Source organism: Catharus ustulatus, chromosome 1, assembly GCF_009819885.2.
Source record: "Catharus ustulatus isolate bCatUst1 chromosome 1, bCatUst1.pri.v2, whole genome shotgun sequence".
In the NCBI taxonomy this organism is placed as follows: Eukaryota; Metazoa; Chordata; class Aves; order Passeriformes; family Turdidae; genus Catharus; species Catharus ustulatus.
The window spans coordinates 58,208,452-58,235,699 of NC_046221.1; the positions used below are offsets into that span (position 1 = coordinate 58,208,452).

At 41.6% G+C, this 27,248-nt stretch overlaps 1 protein-coding gene across 10 annotated transcripts in view; it reads right to left on the minus strand.

Annotated features, from left to right (window-relative positions):
- Nucleotides 1-22,792, minus strand: part of LRRFIP2 (LRR binding FLII interacting protein 2) — a 63,391-nt gene extending 40,599 nt beyond the window's left edge. For 7 of the 10 annotated variants that reach the window (XM_033061093.1, XM_033061103.1, XM_033061074.1 and 4 more), the window contains exons 1-3: nt 22,193-22,554; nt 13,270-13,374; nt 3,061-3,147 (exon numbers count right to left, since the gene is read on the minus strand). In XM_033061093.1, coding sequence (XP_032916984.1) covers nt 3,061-3,147; nt 13,270-13,359 — 177 coding nt within the window. In that variant the 5' untranslated portion in view covers nt 13,360-13,374; nt 22,193-22,554. The other 3 variants (XM_033061057.1, XM_033061121.2, XM_033061064.1) reach the window with 3 other exon arrangements.
- Between the last annotated feature and the right edge of the window lie 4,456 nt (nt 22,793-27,248).

The following is a 27,248-nucleotide window of genomic DNA, read 5'->3' on the forward strand; positions in this document are numbered from 1 at the left end:
TGGGAGACAACTCAGTCATTGGTCACAGCCAATATGGCTTCTTGAGGGAAAACTCCTGTTTGTTGAACCTCATTTTGTTATACAACCAAGTAATGTGCCTAGGTGACCAGTAGATTGTATCCTTTTTGACTTCAGCAAAGCTTTTTTTGTTTCTCCCAGGATCCTTCTGGAAAAAGTGGCCTGCCCACAGCGGGATAACCATGTTATGCAATGAATGAGCAACTGGCTCACAGGTTGGGCACAAAGGGTTGTAGTGAATGCAGTGAACTCGAACTGGCATCAGATCACTGGTAGGGTTCCATAGGTTATCTTAGGCCCAGGTCTCCTCATAAACAACTTGGATGCAGAACTCAAGGAACAGTAAGTTTGTTGATGACACCAAATGGGAGAAGCTCAAGGGCAGGGAGGCCCCACAGTAAGACCTTGGCAAATCAGAGAGATGGGAATGCACCAACGATAGTGTCTTGGTTTAGAAGACAGGTGCATGCCAAGGAAGGTGGGAACCTCCTTTGGAAGGGAAAACGTGACTCCCCTCCAAATTATTATAGCTTTGACACTACAGGGCTGTCAGGCAAAGATATGGGAAAAAGAATAACGGTTCTTTACTAGCGTGTGTGTGTGTACAGGTAAAAATAAGGCAAGCAAACAGCAACAGCATTAACAACAAACAGAACCCCAAGCGCAGTTCCAGCCTTCTCTGGGCTGCCGGGCATTTTCCGCTCAGGGGCAGTTCCGGTCACAGTCACCGGGGGCACTGGTGGCTCCCGGTCGGGCAGGGTGGGTGTGATGATTCCCCCGCGCCTGCAGGGGGCGCTGTGGCGCGGGCCCAGCCCCCTCTCTCCACATGGTAATGGTGGCACAACCGGCAGGAAGGGATGGAGGAGCTTCCTTTGCAAACTCATGGTGGGGCAGCCAGTCCTGGTGCCCCTATAGATAGCGAAATGGGTCGTAGCAGAAACCCTGGAGCAGCAGGCTGGAACAGCAGAGATAGGCACACCTAGGGTGATAAAAAGTGTAGCAAAAACTCCAGAACCCTGCCAGGAGCTGCGGGGCATCCCTGCCAACAGGGGATGTCAGATTAGTGCAGCAAAAAGCTCAAAGCAGCTCCAGAAAACAGCAGCACTGGGCAGTAGCAGACAGCCTTCTGCAAGCAGCCACCACAAGCACTCAGGAGACATTACCTCCAGAGGGATTTGGGGGTCAGGGTCCCAAGTTTTCCCCTGGGGCACCTGAACAGATGGTGAGAGTCTTTTCCAGTGAGATCTGGTGTTGAAAAGGCTCCAGTTCAATGGCTGCTCTTACGAGCAAAGGCTCACCCATGGTAAGGAAAAGCAGTGTACCACAAAACTCTGCATTGACAGCAAATTCTCCCTGCAGCAACAGCCCAAATGTCCCCGCTTGGATCCTGAGAGCGAGAGCGAGCAAGGGACAAGCTCAGCCACCTTGTCCCCCAGCTAACTCTCACAGTATCTCTGCACTTCCAAAGAGAAAACCTCCCAGCTAAGAGACTTCAGCCAGCTGCACCCCTTACCCCCATCTTGGCCACATCCTTTGTTTCTCTCAAGTGTCCCTTGTTCCAGACTCTTAATCAACAAATGGGAGAGAAATTCCCTAAGAAAAAAAAAAAATGGAACAAATCCTAACCTCCAACATAGGTAAAGTTTTCATAACAAGGACAAGTGATGGATTCTGCATCTGGGATGGGTCAACCCTGGATGTACAGACAGACTGGGGAACAAGACACAGGAGAGCAGCACCGCAGAAAGGGACCTGGGGGTCCTGGTTGATGGCAAGTTGAATCTGAGTCAGCAGTGCCTGCATAGTCAGGAGGGCCAACCCTGTCCTCGGGTGCATCAGACACAGCATCACCAGCTCAGAAAGGGAGGGGATTGTCCCACTCTGCTCTGCACTGGGGCAGCTGAGCCTCAAGTGTTGGGGGCAGTTTTGGGTGCCACAATATAAGAAAGACATAAAACCATTAAAGAATGCCCAAAGAAGGGCTACAAAGACGGTGAAAGGGGTGGATAGGAAGCTGAAGGAGGAGTAGCTGAGGTCACTCTGTCTCTTCAGCTTGGAGGAGACTGAGGGGAATCCTCATTGTGGTATTGAACATCCTCATAAGAGGAAGGAGAGAGGCAGTGACTGATCTCTTCTGTAGTGACCAGGGAGTGTTAGACTACGCACATATATAATTGAACCACATACATATATAGTTTAATGTGTGTGTTGTATTTTATACATAATTAAACACTTTGAAATTACACACAGCAAACCATTAGTAAATTACTTCTTCCAAAATCCTGTGTTAGTTCTGAGTGGCAAAAACATGCACAACAGGTGATTTTAGCCTACCATCCATTTCTGGATATGAGCCCATTTTCTATCATATGAATGCTGAGAAAACTACAGAATGTAAAAAGAAAACCAAACAAAACATTTACAATATAAATTATAGTCACCACACAAGATCGGATTCCTAAATAGAAATCTCAGAAAGATCTACATTAATTACCAAGTAATCTTCAGAGTAATAGCAGATATCTACAGCAGTTCAGAAACTGAAACTGTAGCACAATGAGAGCCATAAAAAATTGAGGTAAAAAATGTTTTGCGTATTACCACAGGGAAAAAAACCCACAACAACCAAGTATGACTATTACATGGATTTTAGTGTAATCACAAGAAATAATAAATTCCCAGTGTTTTACATGCAATGTCAAAACCTGAATTAAATGCCACAACTACGGAATAACGAAACTGCTGAATACCTAATTTCTAGGACTTTTTTCCCTAAAGAAATGCAAAGTTTTTTTAGGAGAAATGGGTGGAGCAACACACAACTGTATGTGTAAATATTACCCCATTTAAATAATTTTTTAAAAATAAAGATTGACAACAGGTATTTACTGTGAATCCTTTCAGTATAATCCAATACTAATGCTGAAAATACTTGCACAAAACTGAATTACACTAAAAGACAAAATCTCATAGAAATGCAGAAGTAAATACCATTATGAATTTTTGTAAAGGTTTGCAGTAATTCCTGGTGAGTTACACTACCTCTTTTTGCTGTCGCTCCAGCTCTCTCATACGTATATCTCTTGCTTCTGCTCGAGCTGCCCGTTTTGCTGCAAGTCTGGCTTCTGCCTACAAGCATATGGAAAATAATTAAAGTTAAAAAAGTTTTTTGAATAATGGTTTAAGTAATAAATCTCTTCACAAGTAAACATTAGGATTTTAACATAATAATATAGAAGTAGTAAAGAATGAAATTTCAAAAAGACTATGCACCTAACTCTTTAAAGACAGCATTGCTAGTCAAAATAATTGGATGTTCATTTAAAAAGTCATAGAATGGTTTGGGTGTGAAGGGACCTTAAAGATCATCTAGTTCCAGCCTCCAGATCAGATGCCATCAACTAAACCAGGTCACTCAGCACCCCATCCAACCTGGCCTTGAGCAGTTCCAGGGAGGGCATAGCCACAACTTCTCTGGTCAACCTGTTCTAGTGCATCACCACTCCCCTAGTAAGAATTTCCTCCTAACATCTAATCTAAATCTACTCTATTTTAGTTTAAAACCATGCATTCCCCTATGTCCAATGCTGTCTGCCCATGTAAAAAAAGTTATTCTCCCTGTTTTTCATAAGCCCCTTTCAGGTACTGGAAGGTGGCAGTGAGGTCTCCTTAAATCCATCTCTTCTCCAAGCTGAACAACCCCAGCTCTCTCAGCCTGTCTTCACAGGTGAGGTGTTCCAGGACTCTGAGTATCTTTGTGGCAACCAACAAGTTCTTCCAGTCTGGACTCACATCTGAAATTGCCCTGACTGACATGCAGCATGTTGTACTTGCACTTGTTGAACTTCAAGAGATTCTCATGGGCCCAAGTTTATTGAGATGGCCCTGGATGGTATCCTATCCTTCCACTGTGCCAACTGCAGCACTCTGCTTCACAGATCTGCAAACTTACTGAGGGTACACTCAATCCCATTGACGCTGTCATTGGTAAAGGTATTAAAGAGCCCTGGGAGAATATGAGGGAATAAATTTTGCCATATAACTAAAGTCTGAGGAAAGTACAAGCTCAATTTTTTCATGTTTGAATAATGAGTTGAAAAAAAAATCTCAAATTTTTAAAATATGAAACCACTGACTTTAAATATTAAATCATCAAAGACAGGTTTTCTACCAAAGACTCCAGTTGTCTATGTAATGTTAATAAAAAAATTTTGAGATTCAGCAGTAGCTAAAAATTCAGAACTCCCAATTCAAACAGTTATAGAAGTTCTTAAAATGTAAAATCCAATGGATTTTTGCTTTTGTTTAAGGATAGAGCTTTCCCTGCTTTTGCCACTGTCATAGCAAATGTTTATGTAAAACACTGGAAACCTGTAAAACTATATTGCTGTGCTTCAGGAAAACTAAACAGGTATATAACTTGGGAGTTTAACTTCAAATTATGATTAAACTCCAAGCACATAAATATCTTAATTATCAAATAAGATATTTCTGTCAAACAAGACAGAAAGTAGATTCACTACAGCTTTTTCACTCAAAATAATTTGTCTTAATTCCAAATGACTCATGAAGACTATTGTTTCTGTATTTTGCATATGCAGATAAAACAATTCCAAGGCTGCGTCAATACTCTTGACTGCCATCATGTAATCTTTTTTCAAAGCAGCATAAACCTACTCTTCTTTCTACCTGACAACAACACATAAGCAAGGAAATTACCATGCAACAGGAAGTACTTCTATTTGCCCATTATTCCATTAGCCATTATCGCTCTGTCATATAGAAACTGTCACATAGGTATGCAGCACAGAAAGAAAAAGGACTCATAGCTGATATGTTTGTGTTTAGTTTTGTCTATAAAATAGCAGATATATGCACTTGGTCTTTATGCTCTGTATCTTTAACAGTAAAGCCTTGCCAAAGTTAATTGGTTTAATGATTCATGCTGAAAATCAATTCACATTTCACCACTCCTACTCCTACACCCAGAGACATAACTTTAAATTCCTACATTAAAAGAGAAGCTCCATTTCTTTTAATTTACTTGCTAAAACACAAGTGAATTTACAAATATTTGTCATAAAATAGGTACCTGAAATTGAAGAAAAAGAAAATCCTATCTTTTTAGAGATTTTGTTTTTAATAAGTGGTCTGTTGTTACATTAATTTTTAACCTGAACAAATAGATTCCTCTAAAAAGCACACAATCTCACAAAAGACAAAAAATTTGGCAAGTTAACTAAAAGAACAGTTCTCAGGCTTCCTACACCATACTTCAGAGCAAGAGACTAATTACAGTACCATTAGAAAGGCCATAGTACCAAGTAATTCTTAATTCTCAGCAGATCTGTTAGAGCACATGCCTCATACCATTGATGTGGCAGTCATACAAGTGTTCATAGCTATATTATTGAAGTTCAAAAATTAACAATAATAGAGAAACAACCATAATTCAAAAGGCCATCGTTTTCTTTCTGGTTGCTGCAATTTACTCTATTGCCTTACTGAAAAAGCCCACAAAGTTGTGAAACAAATTACCACTAACAAATCCTTAACAAAAAATTTAATCAGCTACATTGAAATAAATTGTTACTATGCTTTTCAATTTAGCTAGTATTTGATTTGAGAGAGCATACCAAATACATCACTATTCCTTGCTCTTAGTAGATTGGGAGCCAATACAGATTGCTTATTAAGTCTTTGCTGTAGTCCAGTCTTAAAAAAGGATAGACTGGCCACTACAGTCCTGATTTCAGTGTCACCGATCATTATTCTCTATGTAGTCTTTCGACCAGACACACATCAATAAAATATTTTATGGTAACTATCCATTGTAATATTATCTAATTGAAGTACAGCTTATTAAAATGTGATATACCAAGTTTCTATTTTTCTGAAGTAAAAATTCAACTGTGTATTGTCCAAGATCTAGCAACTCTGACACTACTTCAGAAGCTTCCTAAGGGAACTTTCAACCGATAAAAAGAAATAGAATAGCTGAATTTTCTTGAAGACTTTAACTGCAAATAAGATATGAGGTATTCAAACCTGGTATACTTACACTGGTGGCCTAAATGGAAAGAATGTTATGAAATCTGCAGGGCAAACCGCCATTAGGTAAAGATACAATAATTCAGTGTGGAATTCATTCAGAGAATTGATCAAAAAAGAACACAAGACTACAAAGGAGATCTGTGTAACAAAAGAAATTGGGTAGGAAAACAAGGAAGAGGTCCTTGACATTTTGCTTGGGTAAGAAAAAAGGACTAATTAATAAATTATTACAGTAATTTCATGGCTATAAGGCGCACCGGATTATAAAGCGCACTTCCAGGTGTCAGCAAATTTCCGAACTCTGTCCATATATAAGGCACACTGGATTATAGGGCACACTAATTTTTTTGCAGCGAGGATCCATGTGCAACAAAGTAACAAATTAGTAACAGAACTGCGTGACCGCAGGGTTTACTGGCAGATGCTCAATTTGCAAACGTTTCACAGATCGGTGTAGCCTTTAAACACAGTCCCAGGCACCCTCTCCATGCCGCGGGCCCCAGCACTCCCGCCCACCCCTGGCACCGGCTGGCACGGCTTGGCTCACGCCACGGTTCGTGGTGCTGCTCTCACTTCCAGGTTGGCAAATTTCCGAACTCTGTCCATATATAAGGCGCACCGGATTATAAGGCACACTTCCAGATTTCGATCAAAATTTTAGTCAAAAGGGTGTGCCTTATAGTTGTGAAATTACTGTAATTTGTAACTAAATCTCCAAATTCACTTTTGTGTATGAACACACTCATACTATTCATACTTTCTACTCTAGGACAAATTTGTGTTCTTAAACCAATCTTGTATTACTTTGGATATTAGCTCTGGTCTAAGTAACAAAACAAGGCAATCTGTTCCCCACTGAGTTCTGGAATTCTTCATTTCAAAACAGAGACCAAAAACCACTATATGAACAAAAAAAAGGGCAGTGTTCCCATGTACCTGCATAAAAAAGCATTTCATTCTAGAAGATTATTATCCTGGCTGTTTTCAAGCAGTTAAGCAGTACCTTACAGCAGTATTCACTTTGACTGTTCTATTTTATTGCGTATGTTTAGTAAATATAGAGCTAGTGAGACAATTTTCTCCTTCCAGGAGGTGACACATTCAGTTTCCTGATTTTCACTTAAAAACCAACTACTATAAGCTATTTATAATCATTTAGAAAGCCATGTCTACTTCTCCAATTTTTTCATCTCTGTTTTTAAACACATATTCTACCACAATGTTTTGAAGACTTTTCTCTCAACTTTCAAGGATAACATGTAGTTCTTCAGTTAAATCAAAGATATTTTTGGCAAGAAAGAAAGAAGAAAAGAAAGAAGAGGAGACTTTAACTTGAATGCCTTTGTAAAGATTGAGTCTGGAGTCTCTCCTTTCTGATGTGTTTTTCTTAGTCTCTTCATAGCAACAACCATGTTTCTTCCCAGGTAAGCAGTATGACATTAACACAGAATCAATATGGCGGAGGCTTCCCTCCATGGCGGAGGCTTCCCTCCATGGCAGAGGCAGGAGAAGAATAACACCTATCTCCACAGCGCAGATAGGCACGTTTTCCTTCCCTTGCCTGAAAAAAAGGAATTCACTAGAAAGCATTTTATTTTATTTTAATTTTTATATTCTGGAGGTGATTCTTTAATTCGCTCAGATTCAGCATAAAAGTTCCATAAGGTTAAAATACAGGCTATCCTAAAATATTATTCACCTCTGAAAAAAATCAGAATTATTTTGTCCTCATGGTCTGATGTATATATATAATACAGAACTCGTTTCTCTCTCTGCCAAGGGATATACGGTCCTGCAGTTTCCAAGGCAGGAGGGCCCAGTTAAGGAGCATTTTACTTCTTCCACCAGATGGCAGCACCAAGGGCACCGAGCGCCCCTGCTGCAGGACCACTGCTCCCTGCCTGCCACAGGCACGTGGAACGGTGCTAGGACACCCTGCCAGCTTTGGCTAAGCATCACGGTGAGCGTTTAAAAGATGTTCACCATAATTCTTACTACATAACTACGGAGAGCAATTTAATTTCATCTCTGCTCATTAAGCAAAGGACCCTGTGCCTAAGGCAGGGAGCTGGAATTAGATGATCTATAACGTCCCTTTCAATCCAAACCATTCTATGATTCCTTCTGCTGCTCAATTCTTCTGTATTCTCATTTCCATGCTTTTTGCCTTTATGGTCATATTGCCTCATGAAATCAAGGCAACACCATCACTTACGTGCCAAAAGTATTTCCCATGGCTCCTGAGAAATATCTTTTCTACTTCTGATATCTCTCCCCCAGTTGGCTACAAACAAAAAAATCTTATGTTTTACCATGACAAAAGTTTAGGAGTCTTTATTTCTGACACCTCATTCTTTTTCCATTTATTGTACAGATTTTAATATATATATATATATTAAAAATTTCTAGAGTATCTTATATCCTATAAAATATCCTTAACCACTATTAAAAATGAAAGCAAACAAGACTTTGAATTAATACTAAGATGGAAATAGCCAATTGAAAAATATTTAGTGGTCTCTCACTAAAACAAAACAAAAAATCACCTAGTATCTAGAAAGACAATATCCATGAGGATTGAATTCTTTGGGACTTTGCTTGTGTTCTTAACAGAAGCTGAACCTACATGAAGATAAAAACTAAACTTTAAATAGATTGATATGACAAACACTGTTGTTAACTGTTTCTAAATTCATGATATAGCCCTCAAACATTTAAAAATACTCAATTCAGTTTCTTGTACCCCAGCAATTCAGTAACACTACATCTTTATCAAAGTTAAGAATAACTGCACTCTATTCAAAGTTGAGCAACAACAAAGTGAATTTTAAATCAAACTGTATCTTTATTCTCTCCCATGAGAAAACACCTGAAGAGTTTTCCATGCTCTTACTATATAGTGAAAATAGTCATGAGAACAGTTCCTGAAAAAACCCACCAAACCAAAACACGGAGACAACATTCTACAAGACAGAAATCCAATAAACACTGTTGCAATGTTGCTTGTCCACAAGGTCTAGTTCTCTGTCATCTAGTTACACAGAAGAAGAATGGAAGAGTTGCTGATGGCAACACCCAAAAAAAGGCTATGAACGGTAAATCCTGATTGGGCCTTCAAACTCCTGTTTAACAGGTTGAGGATGGTGAGATGACATGTCAGACTCTTCTCACTCTCTGTCATGATATTCAGTGTATCTGAGCACGAACCACATGCAATGCAATAACACCGAAGTGACTGAAACCTCTGTTCTCACATACAGACTGGTTTTGGAGAAAGAGGTCTCACATAATCCTAGAAGATGGTGATGACAGGTTACTGCTAAATATTTAAAATGAACTATTTATCTGCAAACTACAAAGACAAGTGAAGCACGGATGCACAACTCAGCCAAAGATATTCTGTCCACAAAAGAATTTAATAAGCAGAGAATCCCCACAACAAACAGAGGGAAAACATCTTGAGATCGTATCAGCTGTATTCAATGTAGACTGTAAACATAACCTTGAGAATATAAACCTCAATTTTCATTTATCTAGTTATGTGGGAATCCTTTTTGTTTAACAAATGAGAACATAATGTTTCCAGGAGCCTGAAGTTACACTAGACAATCATTACCTATACTTTGGGAAGCTCAAACTTTGCACAAGATATATGAACCTGTCTTCTACACCAGTGACTTATTCTTTGTCAATCTCGGAAAGCTAACAGTTTCAGAATCTATTACAAAAGCTAGAGAAAGAACCTAAAGGTCGTATAAAGGAACTCTGTATTTTCAGGAGATAAGCTTTTTTTTTCTTTTAAGCAATAAGCTGACTTCAAATTAACCTTGCTATAATTAGAATACACTCATCACTACTCCATTTTAACATAGCTGGGTGCTTTTACACCCACGGTTCCTTTACTTCCTTGCAGGGAACGCATGGACAATATATCTACACCTGCTCCTGCAGGTTTTGAAAAAAGCATAATGAACTGTTGTACCAAGATAAGACTGACACACTGATCAACTGCAAGTAATTTCACTTCAGACAGTGTGAAATAGGGAGAGTGCATTGCTTCCAGGAAAGGATGCACAGATAGATCCCTGTCCCTGGATATCACCTCTACTCTTCCTCAGTTCCAGTGAGCAAGGAAATTCAATGCCAGGAAAAACAATACACCATAGTATAAAAAGTAAGTCCCTAAGAAAAAGGTTTAGTAACTCAAAAGTTCTTGGAATAAGGCAGAAATTCACTCCAGTGGTAATGTTTTAGCATATTTGTGTGTATCCCAGAGACATTGTACAAACACTTGTCTCAAGGCACAGTCCCACACCAAGGAAAAGATGTGGAAGAGGTCTCTACATAACAGAAATTACAGTAATTTCACAACCATAAGGTTCACCGGATTATAAGGCGCATCTCCGGGAATCAGCAAATTCCGCAACTTCGTACATTATATAAGGCGCACCGGACTATAAGGTGCACTTTTTTTTTGCCGCGAAGATCCGTGCCGTGAGCAACAAAGTAACGAATTACTAACAGAATCGCGTAATTGTGGGGTTTACTGGCAGGTGCTCAATTTGCAAACATTTTTCACAGATTGGTATAGCCTTTAAACGCAGCCCCAAGCGTCCTCCCCATGCATCGGCCCCGGCACTCTTGCCTGCCCCCGGCGCTGGCTGGCAAGGCACGGTTAGGGACGACCATGGCTCGCAGTGGTTCAGGGCGGCTCAGGGCCACGGTGGCTTGGGGCCGCTGTGGCGCAGCCGCGGCATGCACTTCTGGGTTGGTTCGGGGTGGCCGCGGTTCGCGGCTTCTGCAGCAGCCCGCTCCCTCCCTCCCCGCGCCACCCCAGCGCTCTGGCAGCTCTGGGAGCTCTGCGCCCCGCTGGCGCTCCAGGTGCCCCATGCCCCACCAGGCTTTTTCCCCGCGCCGGCGCGGCCCCGATGCCAGCGGTTTTTCGCCCCTGCCCAGGCTGCGCCCCGCACTTTCCCCCCACCATGAAAGTATGGCCCCGATGCCACTGGGCTCGCCCCACACCAGCGCAGCCCCGGCCCGGCACGGCCCCGATGCCGCCGGGCTCGTCCTGCACCGGTGCTGCCCCGATGCCACCGGCTTTCCCCCCTGCTCTGCTGCCACCGGGCTCGCCCCGTGCTGGCGCTGCCCTGATGCCGCCGCCGGGCGGGCTCTGCTTGGCTCGGGGCTGTTGCAGGCTCGCACTACTGGGTTGGCAAATTTCTGAACTTTGTCCATATATAAGGCACACCGGACTATAAGGCGCGCTTCCAGGTTCGGACCAAAATTTTAGTCAAAAGGGTGCGCCTTATAGTCTTGAAATTAGTGTAAGTACAAGAAATAAAGAGGAGGGGACAGTCAACAGAAGAAAAAAGTTTTCTGATGCAGAGGAAAGAGGGAAAAAAACATGAAGAAATACCAATGAGGAAGCAGTCTGACCAGGAACCTCAGATCCAACAATAGTGCCCTTATCTTCCATTAAATATTTTTATATAAAATGACATCAGATTCAACCAGTACAGAAAAATTACTATACGGAAATGAACTTAGTGGATCAGTGACAAAGAATTCTTTAAACCAAATCCTAGAAAGCAAGGTTTACTGCTACTAAGAGGAAGTTACCTTTTTTTTGAAACATGCCATAGAAAAAGAAAATCACAACTTTGTCAAATCAAAAGTGTCACTTTCTGAAATCTCAGCTTTTAGAGAAAAACCACCCTGAATTGTCATACCTACATCAGAGTCACTTTACTAGAGTTCTTTGTATTACAAATTCCAATACTTCCTAGTGCCATTTTGTGACTGCTCTGAATCCCAGAGCACTTTTAATGCAGTTCGACCATGCAGATCATCCTGAATGCAGACTTTTGTTTTCACATATTCTGTTTACCATCCCTTAATACCTAGAACACCTTTAGGAAGATTTTCCAGAGAAGACATGGGGATTACAGGACTCAATTCAATTCTAGTAAACAATGTATTCTAAAATGATGGGATGTAAGAGAACAAAGCCCAACAGTAATTTTAAGTAAGATAGTAAGTATTACATCTTGCTATTGAAATCCTTTTCTAAGTTAAACGACAAGTTGATGCTATGGAAGAATGCATATACTCAAAGAAATTTAAGGCCATATTCTTTCATTTTTGTTCAGTTTTTTTCCCCCAAAATGAGAGATGGACCTTGATGACTGAGATCATACATGATGCAGAGTCCCACACAGAACTTGGCTGATAGAGTGAGACCTTCATTAGAACGAGAACGTGACTGTAAACATGACTTTCTGAAAAGTTACCAACTAAAGTTGCAGTTTTTTTACTGACAAAGCCTACATTTTGCCTACAGTCTATGACAGATACACTTGAAAATGCCTAAAGAAGCTTTCTCTTCAGAGACCTATAACCTGCCTATTTTGTCTTACATACACATACACAGACAACCATTTACATTACAAAGCCAATTAGAACCTGCATTTTGCACTTGTTTATGTCAACTAGGGCAAGCAGCTTTGTAAACAATGTAGCCCCAAAGAACCTGGATCCACTTGTGTACAAACAGCATTAAGGCTTTTGTTCTCTAATCACAGTATTTCCATCCGGAAAAACTCTGGTCCAAACAGACAGTTCTAAGACTTTAAATTCCAACTGCCTATATGCAGTGGGAAAAAATTCCCCTTTGTATCAACTTCTTGTTAACTGCACGTTTCACTGGTTATCTCCAGCCCTCTTTCTTTCAGGTCGTGAAATTCCTGGTACAGTGTACAGATTAGGCTTATTTGGAAACAAATGCGACTTCTCACATTTGAAATAGATTCTATTACAAATATATTTTAATAACAACTACTACACATTCAACACTAATCCACTATGCTTACCATCTTAAGAATACTACACACTGTAATAGGATAAATGTGTATGTTTTTGTAATTTTACACTTGAGATACCACCTGGATTTTTCATTTATCTTCAAGCATATAAGCATCTGTAGAAATAGCTGCTAGGCTTAAGTGCAAATCTGGGAAGTTACACTAGTCATACAGTTAATATCTCACTATGGTGACATTTCAGTTAATGTGATTTTTGATCAATAATTCTCTTAGTGTCTATTAATTGTCATATTTTTTAAAAAAATTAACTCTTCCTATATAATGACATTACTTTCATCCCCATTTCTGAATTAAAGGCACTTTAAAATTAGCAAACCTCTCTGGCAATGTTGCTTAGAGCTTCATCTTCTGCAGAAAACCTGTCTTTCACTGGAGTTCTCTTCCGTCCTGATCCAGGAGTTCCCATTTTTATTCTCTGAATCTGTATGTGAAAACACAGACAGGAAAAAGCTCAGTTTTAATTAAGATCTGGAAATAAATATAATCAGCCAACTTAAGACTCCTAAATGTCCTAAGTTTTCCAATCTTTAGCTACATAATACTCAAGAAATCTACACTCCATCGGCATGTAATGGTAAAACTTTATCAAAAGCTTGTGGCAGCTTTACAGAACACCACTGCATCCTTCAAGGTGCATGTGTAGAATTTTTCTACTGAACAGAACCCATCAGTTTACCTACAGCTTCAAAGTCAGGCACAACTGTAAACTGCTCCTGACTCAAAAAGGATACCTCTGTTGTCTGTCAATTTATGTAACTCTTAAAAAAAGAGTTATACTTCTAAGTTATGGATGTGGAAAAAAACCACCAAACAACCTATAGACAACAAAGTGTTCAAGAAGTACAGTAATTTCACGAATACAAGCCACACCAATTTGACTAAGATTTTGCTCCTAAACCGGAAATGCGGCTAATAATCAGGAGCGGTTAATATGTGAATAATTTTCTGACATTTACAACCTCAGAAGTGCCTGCCAGAGTGCTGAGCCGAGCAGCTGCAAAGTCGGCATTTTGCGATTGTTACAAATCGCTACTCTGTTGCACCGCGGGTGGAGCCTGGCTGCCTGCAGGCAGCACGGGGGGCGGGGAGAGAGGAGGGAGAGGTCTTTCCTTCCCTCCTCTGCCACAGCCCGGGGAAGAGACGGGGTGGGCCCCGCGCCGCCATTGCCGCGGCCCGGGGAGGAGAGGAGGAACCCGGGCCGCCATGGTCGCGGCTCTGGGAGGCAGCGGAGGAGCCGCGTCGCCACTGTCGTGGCTCTGGGAGGCGGCAGGGGACCCGGGCCACCCCTGCCGCGGCCCAGGGAGGAGGGGAGGGACCCGGGCCGCCCCTGCCACGGCTCGGGGAGGCGGCGGGGGACCCAGGCCGTCACTGCCGCAGCTCGGGGAGGCGGCGGGGGGCTTCGTCCCCGTCCGCCGCCGCCACGGGAGCGGGGGGGGGGCTCCGTCCCTGCCTGCCACCACAGGGCAGTGCCGGGCCGTGGTGACCGAGCCCAGTGGCAGCGGCGGCTGGCCCCCAGTGGCCCCGCCGAGCGGCAGCGCTGGGCTGGGCTACCTGGCCCCGTCAGCAGCCCCTAGTGGGCCGAGCCTGCACAGCCTGAGCCGAGCCAGTAAACCCCGCCCTGCCGCCGTTCTGTTACTATTTGGCAACTTTGTTGCACGCGGGTCCTCGCTGCGAACAACAGAGCGGCTTATACTCGGGTGTGGCTTATTTATGGACAAAAAACGAAATATTTGCCAACACCCAGAGATGCGGCTTATACTCAGTGCGGCTTGTATTCGTGAATTTACTGTAAATTCACATGATCATTAGAATTCTCCTCAAAACAGAAAAGACTCAGCAGACAAACTTTACTAAGCAGCCAAGTAGGAAGATGTGGTTTATTTACATTCTGACGCAGCTCTTCTCACGCAGTTGCAACTGAGCTAGAATTGAACTTCTAAAGCAGAAACTGTATAGCAGAAATAAAGACATCTTTACACAAAAAAAAACTTATTCTTTTGCCTACAAGAACAAGATTCTCAAATTGGAAAATGGAGAGAAACATACTCACATCATATACCCAGAATACATATGATACCTTCTTGCTTTTCCTCCAGAAACCTCTTACGAATTGCAAGCATATAAAACCAACATATGACCAACAAAATAAAACACAACCCATATAGCCACAATCAGAAATATGTTACACAAAAAACCCTCAAAAAACACAACTATATTAGTTTTTTTTTTTTCAAATATCCTAAAGAAAGCCTATTTCCAGACACCCAGGTCCTCCCAGATGTCAGACTAGAATTTGGTGGTAGTCCAGCTATTTGACAAAGTAAATATCCTACACGGGGTTTGAGAAAACACCTTAGTTATAATAAAAATTTCTATTTGCAGGAAGAAGAGATCTAAAAGGTAACTAGTATTGGCTATTCTTTTGAAACTGAACTGTTACAAGAACTACCTTTCTTACTGGTTCTAACTAGCAAAGACTCAGTAGTTCACTATAGTTTAGTCAAATGAGAAGGACGGGAAAAAAAACCCAAAGTGACAGGTATTTTTATACAAGCAGAGCTTTTTACTTTGTTAATTTTACACAGCAGTCACAAAGCCACAACATATTGGGGTGTTTTCTGGCACTCAAAGACAAGTAGCATCACAGGACTTTTTTTTCCTCTTATATTTTAGCTTCTACACCTTTTTACCACCCTTAGTAACACTATACCACTGCTCCTTTGTTTTCCTTGCAAGAAAGATTTTTAACTCTGCTTCAAATTTTACAGGTATTTTGCTATTCTTCAACTGCTCAGTATTGTCACTACTAATTTGTTTGGTAAGAGTCTGTATTTTTAGTCTTAAAAACAAGCAAGTAAGCTCACGTCTTGTACTCAGGCAAATTTAGATAAATACATACACAAACAGTTTGGAGATCTCCATGGCAAAGGTTTAATCTCAGAGCTACAGGTTGCTGTCCGCATTCTGAATGTCTCAAAAAATCTGCATCCCTTTTCAGAACTCTAATTGGCTGATTTCAAATATTAAAAGCATATAGGGCCCAAATTAGAAGTTAAATGTACACAAAATAATAGTACCCCTAGTACAGAAGATTTTAACGTTATACACTAGCCACAAGAAAAAATCATGAAACGTTCATTACAATAAATGGGGCTCATATAAGAAAAGAAATCAAATCTATCTACTAAAAGTCACTAACCACAAAATTGTTTGGACATATTAAAGACCATATTTCTTTTAACAGATTTACCACATAAGTAAAAACAGCAGAATAATTGCACATACCATAAGCTTGAACTGCATTTGTTGACATCCTTTACACAATGTACCATTTCTAATACACAACAAACTTTGGTTTGCTAACTCAGTGAAATGCTCTTAGCTGGTAGACTGATTTGGGGAGTGTAATGGGTTATAGTTAAAATATAGCTAATTTTAGTATAGCTATGTTCAGTTGTAAACTGGACTAATTTGCGGAGTAGTAATTTCATAAAAATTAGATGCTGATGCTTTAAATGAGGTAAACACACTTCATCTCAGTCACTGTGGAAGAAGGCAAGTGTGGCATCATGCCAGCCATCTGCCATGCTTCTCACCTAGAATGAGCACAGAACTCCTGACTGAGCCCAAACACAAGAGAGAACAGGACTGATTACCCCGAAGGTATACAGAGGTGTTGCCTTTGCCTACAAGTCGGAATTAAGAAAGTCAAAGCTCAGTTGAAGCCAAAACTAGCAAAGGCTGATAAGGACAAAGAAAGGCTACTCTAAGGACATCAGGAACAGAAGAAAGACTAAGAAAACTGTGGAGCCACTGTTTAGTGACACAGGTGAGAGTGGTGGGCACTTGCCAAGTCCCACCCTTGGCAGAATGGTCTGGATAATAACAAACGTGAAGATGGGAATCTTTGTGTGTGTGAATCAAATAACGAAAATTGTCTGACAGGGTATGGGCGCAAAACCAGTCATGTTGAAGAGCAAGAGAATTGTCGTTACATTAAACAGAAACTAGGAAATTAGACAGAATCACTTGTTTGAAGTAAAGGAGTCTTCTTGAAACATATTAGAGAACAGCACAGGTACACACAAATCTAGAGTGTCCACATCTCCAGCAGAAATCACGTGCAAATAGGGGACCCTAGAGCTGAAGAACAGAACAGTTAAACACCAGTCTAGACAGCCTGTGAAATGTCCATCCCAGAAGATGATAAAAACTTAACGACACAAGGCTCTGAAAAACCTTTTTTAATTGACAACACTTTGGGCAAAGGATGACCTCCAAAGAATCCTTCTAAAATAAAATGTACAGTACTATATTGTTCTTAACTCTGAAACTAAACCTCAATAAAAGCTTTCTTTAATTAGAGGTTTTAAAATTTCTTAAAGGGTCTTGTCACAATTTCTTCCGTTCCATTTAACTCTTAATTAGGCTGATGTACGCCAGAGTATGTTATAATGTTCGGTACTACAGAAACCTAGACATATTGCTATTATGCTAATTATCCTAATACTATAAATATCATGATGCCACTTCTCAGGAAAACATAACATATCAATACTTCACATGCATGCAGAAATACTTCTGAGATATTTCACTTCAATAACTTTCTGATTACACAAAAAGTTATTTTGCTGCACAGAATAAAGAATTTTGCTGCCACATGGGATAAAGAGTTTAATGCAGGCTGTCACATTAGATTTTTCATAAAAAATAACTGAAGAGAACACCAAAACACAACCAGACAAAGAAAAGTTGGTTATTTGCTTTTATGGTTTAGAAAGATTAATATAAAATGAAAGAACACTATAATATCTGCTTCATTTACTGTTCAAAATTCCTGAGTCACGTCTATCACGTGCCTAATTCTACAGGCACGGTTACACATTGTATTACACAACTGATGTATGTTGTGACATCCTGTTGCATTTCATTCCAAAATACTGAAGTGTCAGAAGTCCCCAAACAAACCAGAAGATCTGTGATTAAATCCTTCAAATGCCCTCTCATTTGTCTTCACTTCAGGCATATATACATTTTATCTCTTCCACAAGTCTTTGCTGTCTAGTCTTCTTCACGTTACCTTCTGACTAAAGGTTCTCCTTGTTTCTTTTTTGGTTACTAGAAAAAAATCTGATTTGTCTTAGAGGAAAAAAAAATCTCAGGACCTATCAGTCACCACCTTCAGCGGCACCACCTGCTCTAAACGCTGGGGTGTACGCCAGCATACTTGGCATTACATACATAGGATCCAGATACCTTAGTGTGAACAGGCTATAAATAACAGACCAAAACTCCCCTTCTCTCTTTTGGACATGACTACAAGATCACTAAAATTCACCTGTGCAGACACCATCTGCGTATAATTGATTCAACAACAGAAAAGAACAGCACTGCTCCAGAACTAATGTCATTTAGAAACAGAATCTGAATATAAAAGTGTTAGTAAATTATAATTGAGAAGGAATGTAATCATATTGGAAACCAAAGCCCTGATTGCTTGATCTTCAGTGTTTTGTCTAAGCAAACTTTAAAGGACACAAAGCAAACAGACAAAGAAAAATTTAAAATTATGCAAGACAGACACTAGTCTTCCTCAGAAGAAAGACCCCATACATGGGTACTCTATTTGCAATTAATATGTTCACTCATAGGTCCAAAACCACCCATACAAGGCAAAGGGTTGCATGATCACAGGGTGACTATGACCCAACAAAGGGGCATGTAGGAAGAGGGAAATACATTAGGTTTCAACACTCTGAGAAAGAAATAGACTGAGTTTTAATGGACTCATTTGGAATTTTCATTTCAAATAATATCTTATTTCAGAATATTAACTGAAACAAGAACTATTGCCAAAAAAGAGCTGCTACTATGATTGAAAGGGCCTAACATTAAAGGGAAAATACGAAGACTGAGAAAAGCCTAAAATTACAATCTGCCAAAAGATTCCAGTGCTTACCACTATATTGGAGGCAAAGTTATTCCAGCTGATGAATAGTGTTTCTGTTTTAAGAAGTTGTTCATCTCTAATCATGGCCCACTTCAAAAACTGATAGCACAAAGCTTCTGCTCTGAGTGGACAAGTTTATGTCAGCTTTTTCAGGGAAAAAAAAAAATCTTACTCTTTAAACAACTGCACAATCCACCCCCTTAATGCAGTATATTTGCAGTTTACTTGCCATTTTAAAATCTGAGAAGTACAATTTCTTATGAATTCATGGTATTTAGCAATAAAATTACAATTCCTTAGAGGGAGTTGAAATCCCTCAGTCTGTTGGTGTTATGAAGTTAGAGACCAACAGAAAGTTTCCAGTTAAGACAACCAAAAAGCCATCATGCAGCTTGCAAGAGTCTGCAAGTGCCTGATGAATCCATGAAGTGTAACACTGCCTGGCTAGCACTGGCACACGTAAAGACAGTCAATGTACTAAAGGCATCCTACAGATCCTACAAGACACCTCCAGACCCACCAAGCTATCTTTGGTGGTCTTCACCAGTCTTTGCAAATTACCAAAATTCCAAAACAACGTCTTGCAATTCCAAGTGGTGGCAACTTGTTTTATGAAGTGTGAATTCTCCACCAGCCAGCTGCCAACAGCTGCAACTGGAGATACCATTACTGCACAAAGCAAATTACATACATGATATTATCATCAGTTACATGCAGCATCTGGAAAGCTCTTATAATGGTGACTCACCAGAGGATCTCTTGGGCACAGTATAAAGCACATACAACTTTTGGAGAAGCAGCGTAACACAGATTGGCTTTTCCAGAATCAGTGCTACTACAAACACTGAAGATCCAGGAATAAACTAAAAATCAAATGGAACTTTAAAACGTAAGGGGATCACAGTACTAAAATGAGCACTAAATAGTTATGAAAATGCATAATAAAATCTAAAAAAACCCAAACACAAGGATCTTCCAGAAGTGTTTATTCTAAAATGGAACAATCATCACTTTTATACTGTCAGTTTTTGCAAAATGAGTATCCTTTCTGTTATTTTGCAAAAGAATGAGTCATTGCTCATTAAAAAACCAAACACTGCTGCTATATTGAGGCTCCACTTTTAATAAAATGGAGAGCCCCATGGTAACAACCCACATTCTGTAACAAGCTGCAACTATTTAAAATATTTTTCCCTTACCAATTTAATACACTCCTACACTCTTTCCTACTCATGCTACAGTTACAGTACAATGAAGAAAAGCTACTGCAGCAAGGGAAAGAAATTGTCCTGGGTATCCCTTAGAAGGAACAGCAATTGGAGGAAACTATCATCTGACATCATTCCTGCTGACCAGTTCTCTGCTATTGGTAGCAAAGTCGGTAGGCTTAGAAACGTTTACGTCCACCTGCCCTTTCTTTGGTAAATACTTCTTCACTTTTTCCCTTGAAGCAGATCTAACACTGCTAGCTTAGCTCAAGGAAATGTGAACTTTAACATCACCTTCACAAGCAGACAGTGTTACTTACATAAACTATTTTGCAGGGCGTGCAATGTATAAACACAAACTGTCCCTTACCTACAACTGCATGTTGCCTAGTTTCCAGATATTAAGATAATAAAATAGAATTACTGTCTCAGAAAGCAGTTCTAATAATTTTTGTAATGCTACTGGACTGCACTAACTCATCACTATCACCACACATCTTCACATTAGGATCTTACAAGCTAGAACACAGTATCAAAGCCATTATATACCAGAGCTATTCAATTAGATATGATACTGATCTAGGTTTTTTAGTATATGCATATGCCAACTTGTGTGCTATGTGAAAATCTAGACCTTAATAAGCTCTACAGATCCCCACTACACAGAGTCTAAACAGCACTTTCTGAAAGTTCACATGTATGAAAGTACTATGCCATCTTCTGAGACAATAAGACTTTTTAAAAAGCTCCTCTGGAGTCAATTCACAAGAAATACTGGCGTTTAGGTCAACAAGCTACACCTGACACATTTCACAAAACGGTCTTGTATTCATGGGTTTCCAGTTACAGTCAAGAATGCAGTCCAGGTAAGACTGACTTGACAGTAAGCTAAATACCTCCAAACCCAAGTAACAAGAAACAATCGGAAAATGATGTAATGAACGTCAAACTATTTTGTACTGCTAAAGCACCTTTTATCTATTCTTGCATCATCACTAAGCAATTACATTAACCAGGGGAGCAGATGAAGAGAGTAACTGTTTCTGGGCCGCAATACATTTAATTACATCATCTCAAAATCAAGACACAATGAACACTTAAGGAGCTCAGGAAAACATTGATTTAATATTACACTTTGTAACAAACCTCCTGCCCCACATTTCCAAAGATGTTTCATCCTTATTAACGATACCTTAAAGGGAGAAAATTGATCCTAGACCTTCCTCACTTCAAGTAAAAAATGCCTGTAGGTCTCTCTAAAATAGGAAAAACACTGAGTATATAATATAAAGTCAATACAGTACTACCTCATCTACAAAATATTTTTATTATCAGTGAAATGCATAACACTGCCCTTCAAAGAGTCATGCTAGGATTCAAACTGAAAATCACTTAAAACACATGGAACAGATCACAGTCTGCAGCTGTTTTAGGGCTCCTTCCAAACTCATGAATGTGCTCATCTCTCTTATCATCCTCAACAAGGTCCTTACAATTACAGCAGCCGAGTATACTAAAAATAAAACAGACTGCTCCGAAATAAATAAAAAAACCCAAACGACCAAGCATCAGCAAGAGTGACCGACTCCCAGCTCTCTGCAGAAGGGGCACGCCCTACTGATCCGGGAAGAGCGAAAGCGTGGTAACGTGCTCCGAGGAAGTAGGAGAGAGAAAAGCACCGACATACACACAGCTGTGATTCCAGCACATCCTCCTTTTTCCCTCGTTCCGCCGTTTCCACTCAGCCCCCGAGGGGCGCACGGCAGCTTCCCGCGGGTCGGGAGCAGGGATCGCGCCCGGCGAGCGGCAGCAGCCCCGCCGGAAGGGCTCGGGCCCGGCAGGGCTCGCTTCCCTGGTCCGCCCGCACCGAGTCTGGCCGCGGCCACACGGAAGGGGCCGCGCACCGCCGCCCCGAGCTTCTCCTTCTGCTCGCCGACCTGACCGACGAGTTCCGGCTGAGTCGCTGCTACAAACCTGAAGAACCGGGTTCCCGCCCCGCTTCGTCGCCCGAGTTTTGTGTCTGACACCCTTCCTCCTCCCGGCCCTCGCCCTTGCCCTGCCTGGGCCCCAGGGAGCCTTACCTGCGGGCCAGCCTGCCGCAGAACCGGGACGCCTCAGGAGGGAGGCGGGGAATTGTTTCACTCTTCCCTCCACCGCTTCCAGGGGTGTGAGGGGTTTGTGGATCCCGGAATCACTTCAGGCTCCTTCCTTCCCTCACTCCCTACGCCCAGAGAGATGGGAACAGTGGCAAAAGCCGCCCCAGGGCAACCACAGCGCCCGCCAGACACAGACCATCCACAGGCCGCGGCAAAGGGAACTGCTACCTCATTTAACCCTCTCCACTGCACCCTCCCACCCCTTCCCCGTGAGGGGTAGGGGGAACCGGAGCCGCAGCAGACAAGCCGCCCCGTTCCAGGCCGCCCTCCTTTTCCCCGCCCCGCGCTCTTGCCTCCTCCCCTTCAGCGCCGGGCGCTTACGGCCACATCGAGAACTCGAGTGAGAGACTGCGGTAAATTTCAAACCGCCTGCAGGGCCCTGTGGAAGGAAGAATGGGCTGAGCACAGGGAGACAGAACGAGCGCCCGATAACCGAAGCGCAGGAGGCACGGCAACCCACGCTGGCACCGAGAACCACCACGCTTGCCCGGCCGCCGCACAGGCCGGGGGGCGAAGCGCGCAGGCGCCACGGACGGGAGGGCGAAGGGCGGAACGCCCGCGTGCGCAGAGCGCGTGCGGCTGCGGGGCCCGCGGGGAGCCGAGGTGGGCGGGGCCGAGCTCGCTCCGCGCGGCTCCGATCCGCTTGGCTCTGCGGTGCTCTGCTCCCCTCTGCTCCGCTGCCAGGGGCCCAGCAGCTGATGGGCTGCTGGAGCTCCGGGCCGGCCTGGGTGACAGCCGTTCAGCTCAGGGAAGGCGAGGAGGCGATGCGAAGGAGCAGCCCCCCTCTCGCCCCGCTTCTCCTTTCCTCGGCAGGCAGCGAAGGGAGGGGGGCTGTTCTCTGTAGTGTGTCGTGCTGCAGTGCTCGCTCTCCGCCTTGCCCCTCCTTATCGGGCAGGCCGGCTCACTCAGGGCTGTGTGGGGAGAGGTAGGTCTGACACCGCCTGCTTTGTGTTTCATTCCCGGGTTTATTGGTCGGCATTCCCCAGGGAACGGCCACGGGCGAGCTCCGGGAGCCGCGGCCGCTGCTGAAGAGCAGCAGCGGGACTCGCCTGCGGCAGCCGCGCCGGTCCCGTGTGTGCGCCCAGCTCCCTCCGCTTCCACACGGCACAAGAGCGATTCGGAAGGTTCCCGTGGATGGGTGCCAGACAAGGTTTATGGGTAAAAATCGTTTGCAGTCATTGGTACCTTGGCTTTGACTGGCCTAAACACGACCAGACTTCCGTAATATCAAAATTTAAATACAAGCATTCGTCATAATCCCTAAGGATAAAATACAGGGAAAAAAGAAATTACTGTACCATTACATATGTTGAGGTTTATATACAAGCTTGATGAGATTCTGCTGTGAGACGGACTTGGGATCAGACTGGTAGTTTTGCTTTCCAACACCTCTGCAGTTAAGTGCAGAATGTCTCCAAAAGTGTAGAGATAATTAGAGGAGATGGCTTTTTGTATGCTGGAAATCACATGGAAATGAAAAAGTGCTGTTAAAATTACAAGCATAGTGGTAAGGCTCAAAACCATGCACCAGGCAGAGTTCAAATGTCTTACTAAAATAAGCTCAAGTGGATGTGCATAAAATAAAGAAAAAGGGATATAAGTGATTTAAATCTATTAAAGCAGATAGATTACATATTTCTTGTGTTTCATTAGTATTTTACAAATTTCTGTGTGAGAAACCCTACACACTCTCAGTCCCTTTGCTTAGCGAATCATACAGTATAGCCTCACCATGCTTATTTTTAACATCACGTTAATTTCTGTGGTAATAGAGGATGATCTCACTGGAGGGAGGTGAAGTAGAAAGTCTCAGGGACCATCTATAGAAAAAAACAAAAAAAGTACTGGCTTAAAACCTTCATTTTGATTTGACAATTTTTCTTGCAGAAGGACTCACCTGCTGATTTTCTGGACTTTGTGGAGTATCACCATTAGAAACATCTTGGGCTGTTTTGGTTTGTTGTAGCTGGTGGGAGGAGTCTTTTATTCATTCTTGAGTAGAGAGTTTGTGTAGAGCTTTCTGAAATGTGACATGTCCCAGGTCTGTATGGGATCTCTATTCATGTATTACTGTTAAAGAGGATTTTTTTCCCATCATTTCTACATTTTTCTACAATTAAGTGTCGATATTTTCATACTGCTAATCTTTTGATATCTTAGACTACACCTTTTTCTTTAATGATGCAGTAAATTGCATGTCTCCTTGAGGGCAGCCATGCATTTTTGTCACTTGAAAGAACAATTGTTTACTTGACTGAAAAGCAGTGTACAGTGCAGTTAAAACAGGCAGTGGTACAGGATGGCACAGTAGCACTTCTGAGTTCAGCATTCTTAATGAATTGCTAAACAGTCAGGTTATATACAGCTTCATTATAAACCTTCAAGTAGTAGCCAGAAAATGAAAGTTACATTTGAACTTTTGCTATGAAATGACTCCAGTTATAAAATGAACAATTATTTATTAATATGCCTTGATTAAATTATTACAGAAGCTGTATAAAGCTTGCTCTATTAATAATGAGTTTCAGCTAAAAATAAGTAAATGAGTGAATGAAGTATCACTGGATCTGCCTTTGAATACTTTTTCTTTTCACTGTTGTTGTTTTGTACAGTAGGTCAGTATAGATCCCTTATCATATGTAACTGAACTTGCTGATTTACTGTTTCCCTTTTCTCTGGAATTCTCTCTCTAGAACTGTTTTGCTCAATTAAGGCATTCCATGGTGGACTCTTAGTTTTTTTTGGAGTGATTGTCACCTAAGAAATTATTTCCAGGATGAGTCTGTAAGTCAATTAAATTGAATACTTTGAACAATATCAACTTCCTACAATAATATGTGTACAGTTTCAAAGAGATTTTGTCACTGTAACAATTTCTATGAGAGAAATAATATATTTACCTCTGCAATGTTTTCTATGGGTACAGTTCTGAATAGCTGTTCTTTTCATCCCACACTAGCATTTGTAATCTTCCCATGAATCTTTCCTTTTATGATTATTGCACTTTCTGATTAAGAATATAATAGAGTTGGCACACATGTAGGATTATAGTATAACTTAATTCCTGATGTCATGCCTGTATTTTCCCTTCTGTGTCCTCCCTATTCTTCCCTCTCTCTCCTTCTCATCTCTGCCACCCTCTCTTTGTAGAAAAAATACCTTCCAGGTGTTAATTTAGCTGGTAGATTTGTTTACTGATGAAGACTCATTAATTTAAGAGCATTTTAAGAAGTTCTGACTACCTCATTTAATTGTTTCTGTCATTTCCATTTTGTGTCCTTCCTTTCCAGTAGTTTCCATCTCCTCAGTTCAGATACCATCACTCAGCAATTCATTTGACACAATTGAACATACTTTTTTTCCTTTTCCCCCGCCAGCCGTAGTGGATCCTCTTTTGGAGATTCCAAGTATTGTTACTAATTTCTTGTTACCCACTCCCCACAAAAACGGTGTTATAATACTCCCTTGTGACAGGTGAAAAAATCAGCTTTTTGTGTCTACACTGCAAAATAAGTAAATAAGTGTCCTGGTTTAAAGGGACAGTATTGCCAGGAAAAGGAAATTCAGGAACTCTCAGACAAAAAAGAAGGTATGGGTTGGGAATAACAGTTCTTTACTGATATATTTACTAGACAAACAAAACCAGCATCAGCTATATGAAAGAGAACAAAAAAAAAAAAAACAGTGACAGAGCAGAACGAAACACTCTCAGTCCCTTTTTCCAGTCACCGATGCCCCTCCTCGTCCGCACAGTCCCGATGGAGCAGGGCAGAGCAGCCTCTCAGTCGCGGCTGCTGCAGGAGCAGGAGAGCGAGGTGGCACCGGCCGTCCCAGGTGGGAGAAAGGGTGAGGGAAGAACTTGCTCACCGTAGGTGTCCCGTGGGTTCTCGGCGTTGTTTCTCAGAAGCAGGAAGCTCTTTGCAGTCCGAGTCCAAGGAGCCTGATCTCACCACGGAGAAGAAGCAACCTCTCTCCTCTGCCGGCGAGCTGCGAGTGTCCCCCCACCCGCCGAAGGACAAAAGCAGCACTCCACTTTCAGCCACCGAGAAAATCAGGGCCCGCCCAGGCATCCTTTTGTCTTCAGCTCTTAACGGCTAAAAGGGGAGCCATCCCGGCTAGCTTAACATAATAATGGGAAAAATTTCTAAAACCTCCCCCAGCCTACAACAATAAGTAAACCGCTTTTGTAATTTTTTATTTGTTTTTTCTTTTCAAAACAATTATTGGACATGCATACAGGAGCTTCTGCCAGGCCCTTTCAGTCTTGTCCTCTTGCCACCTTTTGTTAAGAGTTTAATTTCTATTAAAGATACATTTCTGTGATCAGATACAGCCACAAATACATATTAAATCAGTGTTTTCAAACTCAGCATTGATATGGTTTTTAAAATTTCAACAGGAAAAGAAGCACAGAAGATGCATTTTTAGGTGACCTTTTGTATGTGATCTTCTCTCCACCAATTTTTAAACTCAGAAATTATTAGAATATATCTACAAAATCTTTCAAATCTTTCATAGAATTTATTGGAGTATGGAGGGACTATTATCAGAATTTCCATGTACAGTTTTTGCATTTGTATAGCACTCACCAAGTAGTGGAAAAAACACAAGCATTCAAAATTCCTGACTGTTTTTTGCGGGTATGTGCACATTTCACAGGTGTTCTTATAGACTATGAAATTTCCGGTAGTGCTAGGTACTGCAGAATGAGTGAGATTTAGTTTTTCCCTTTACCTCATTTACTTTAGTACTGGAAAAATCTGTAGGGCACAATAGGAATTATACACATACATTTGCATTTTGATGGGAATTGGTGCTCTCTAGCACCAATGAACTGCATTAGTTTCCATTCGGTTCCAATCCATTGCATTCCCAGGAAGAAAAGAATTAGGCTGCCTGTTGAATAGCTGTGGGTAGAGTGACTAAAGAATTTGTATTCCAATGTTTTAAAAAAAAATCTAGACAGCAAATTAAATGCAAT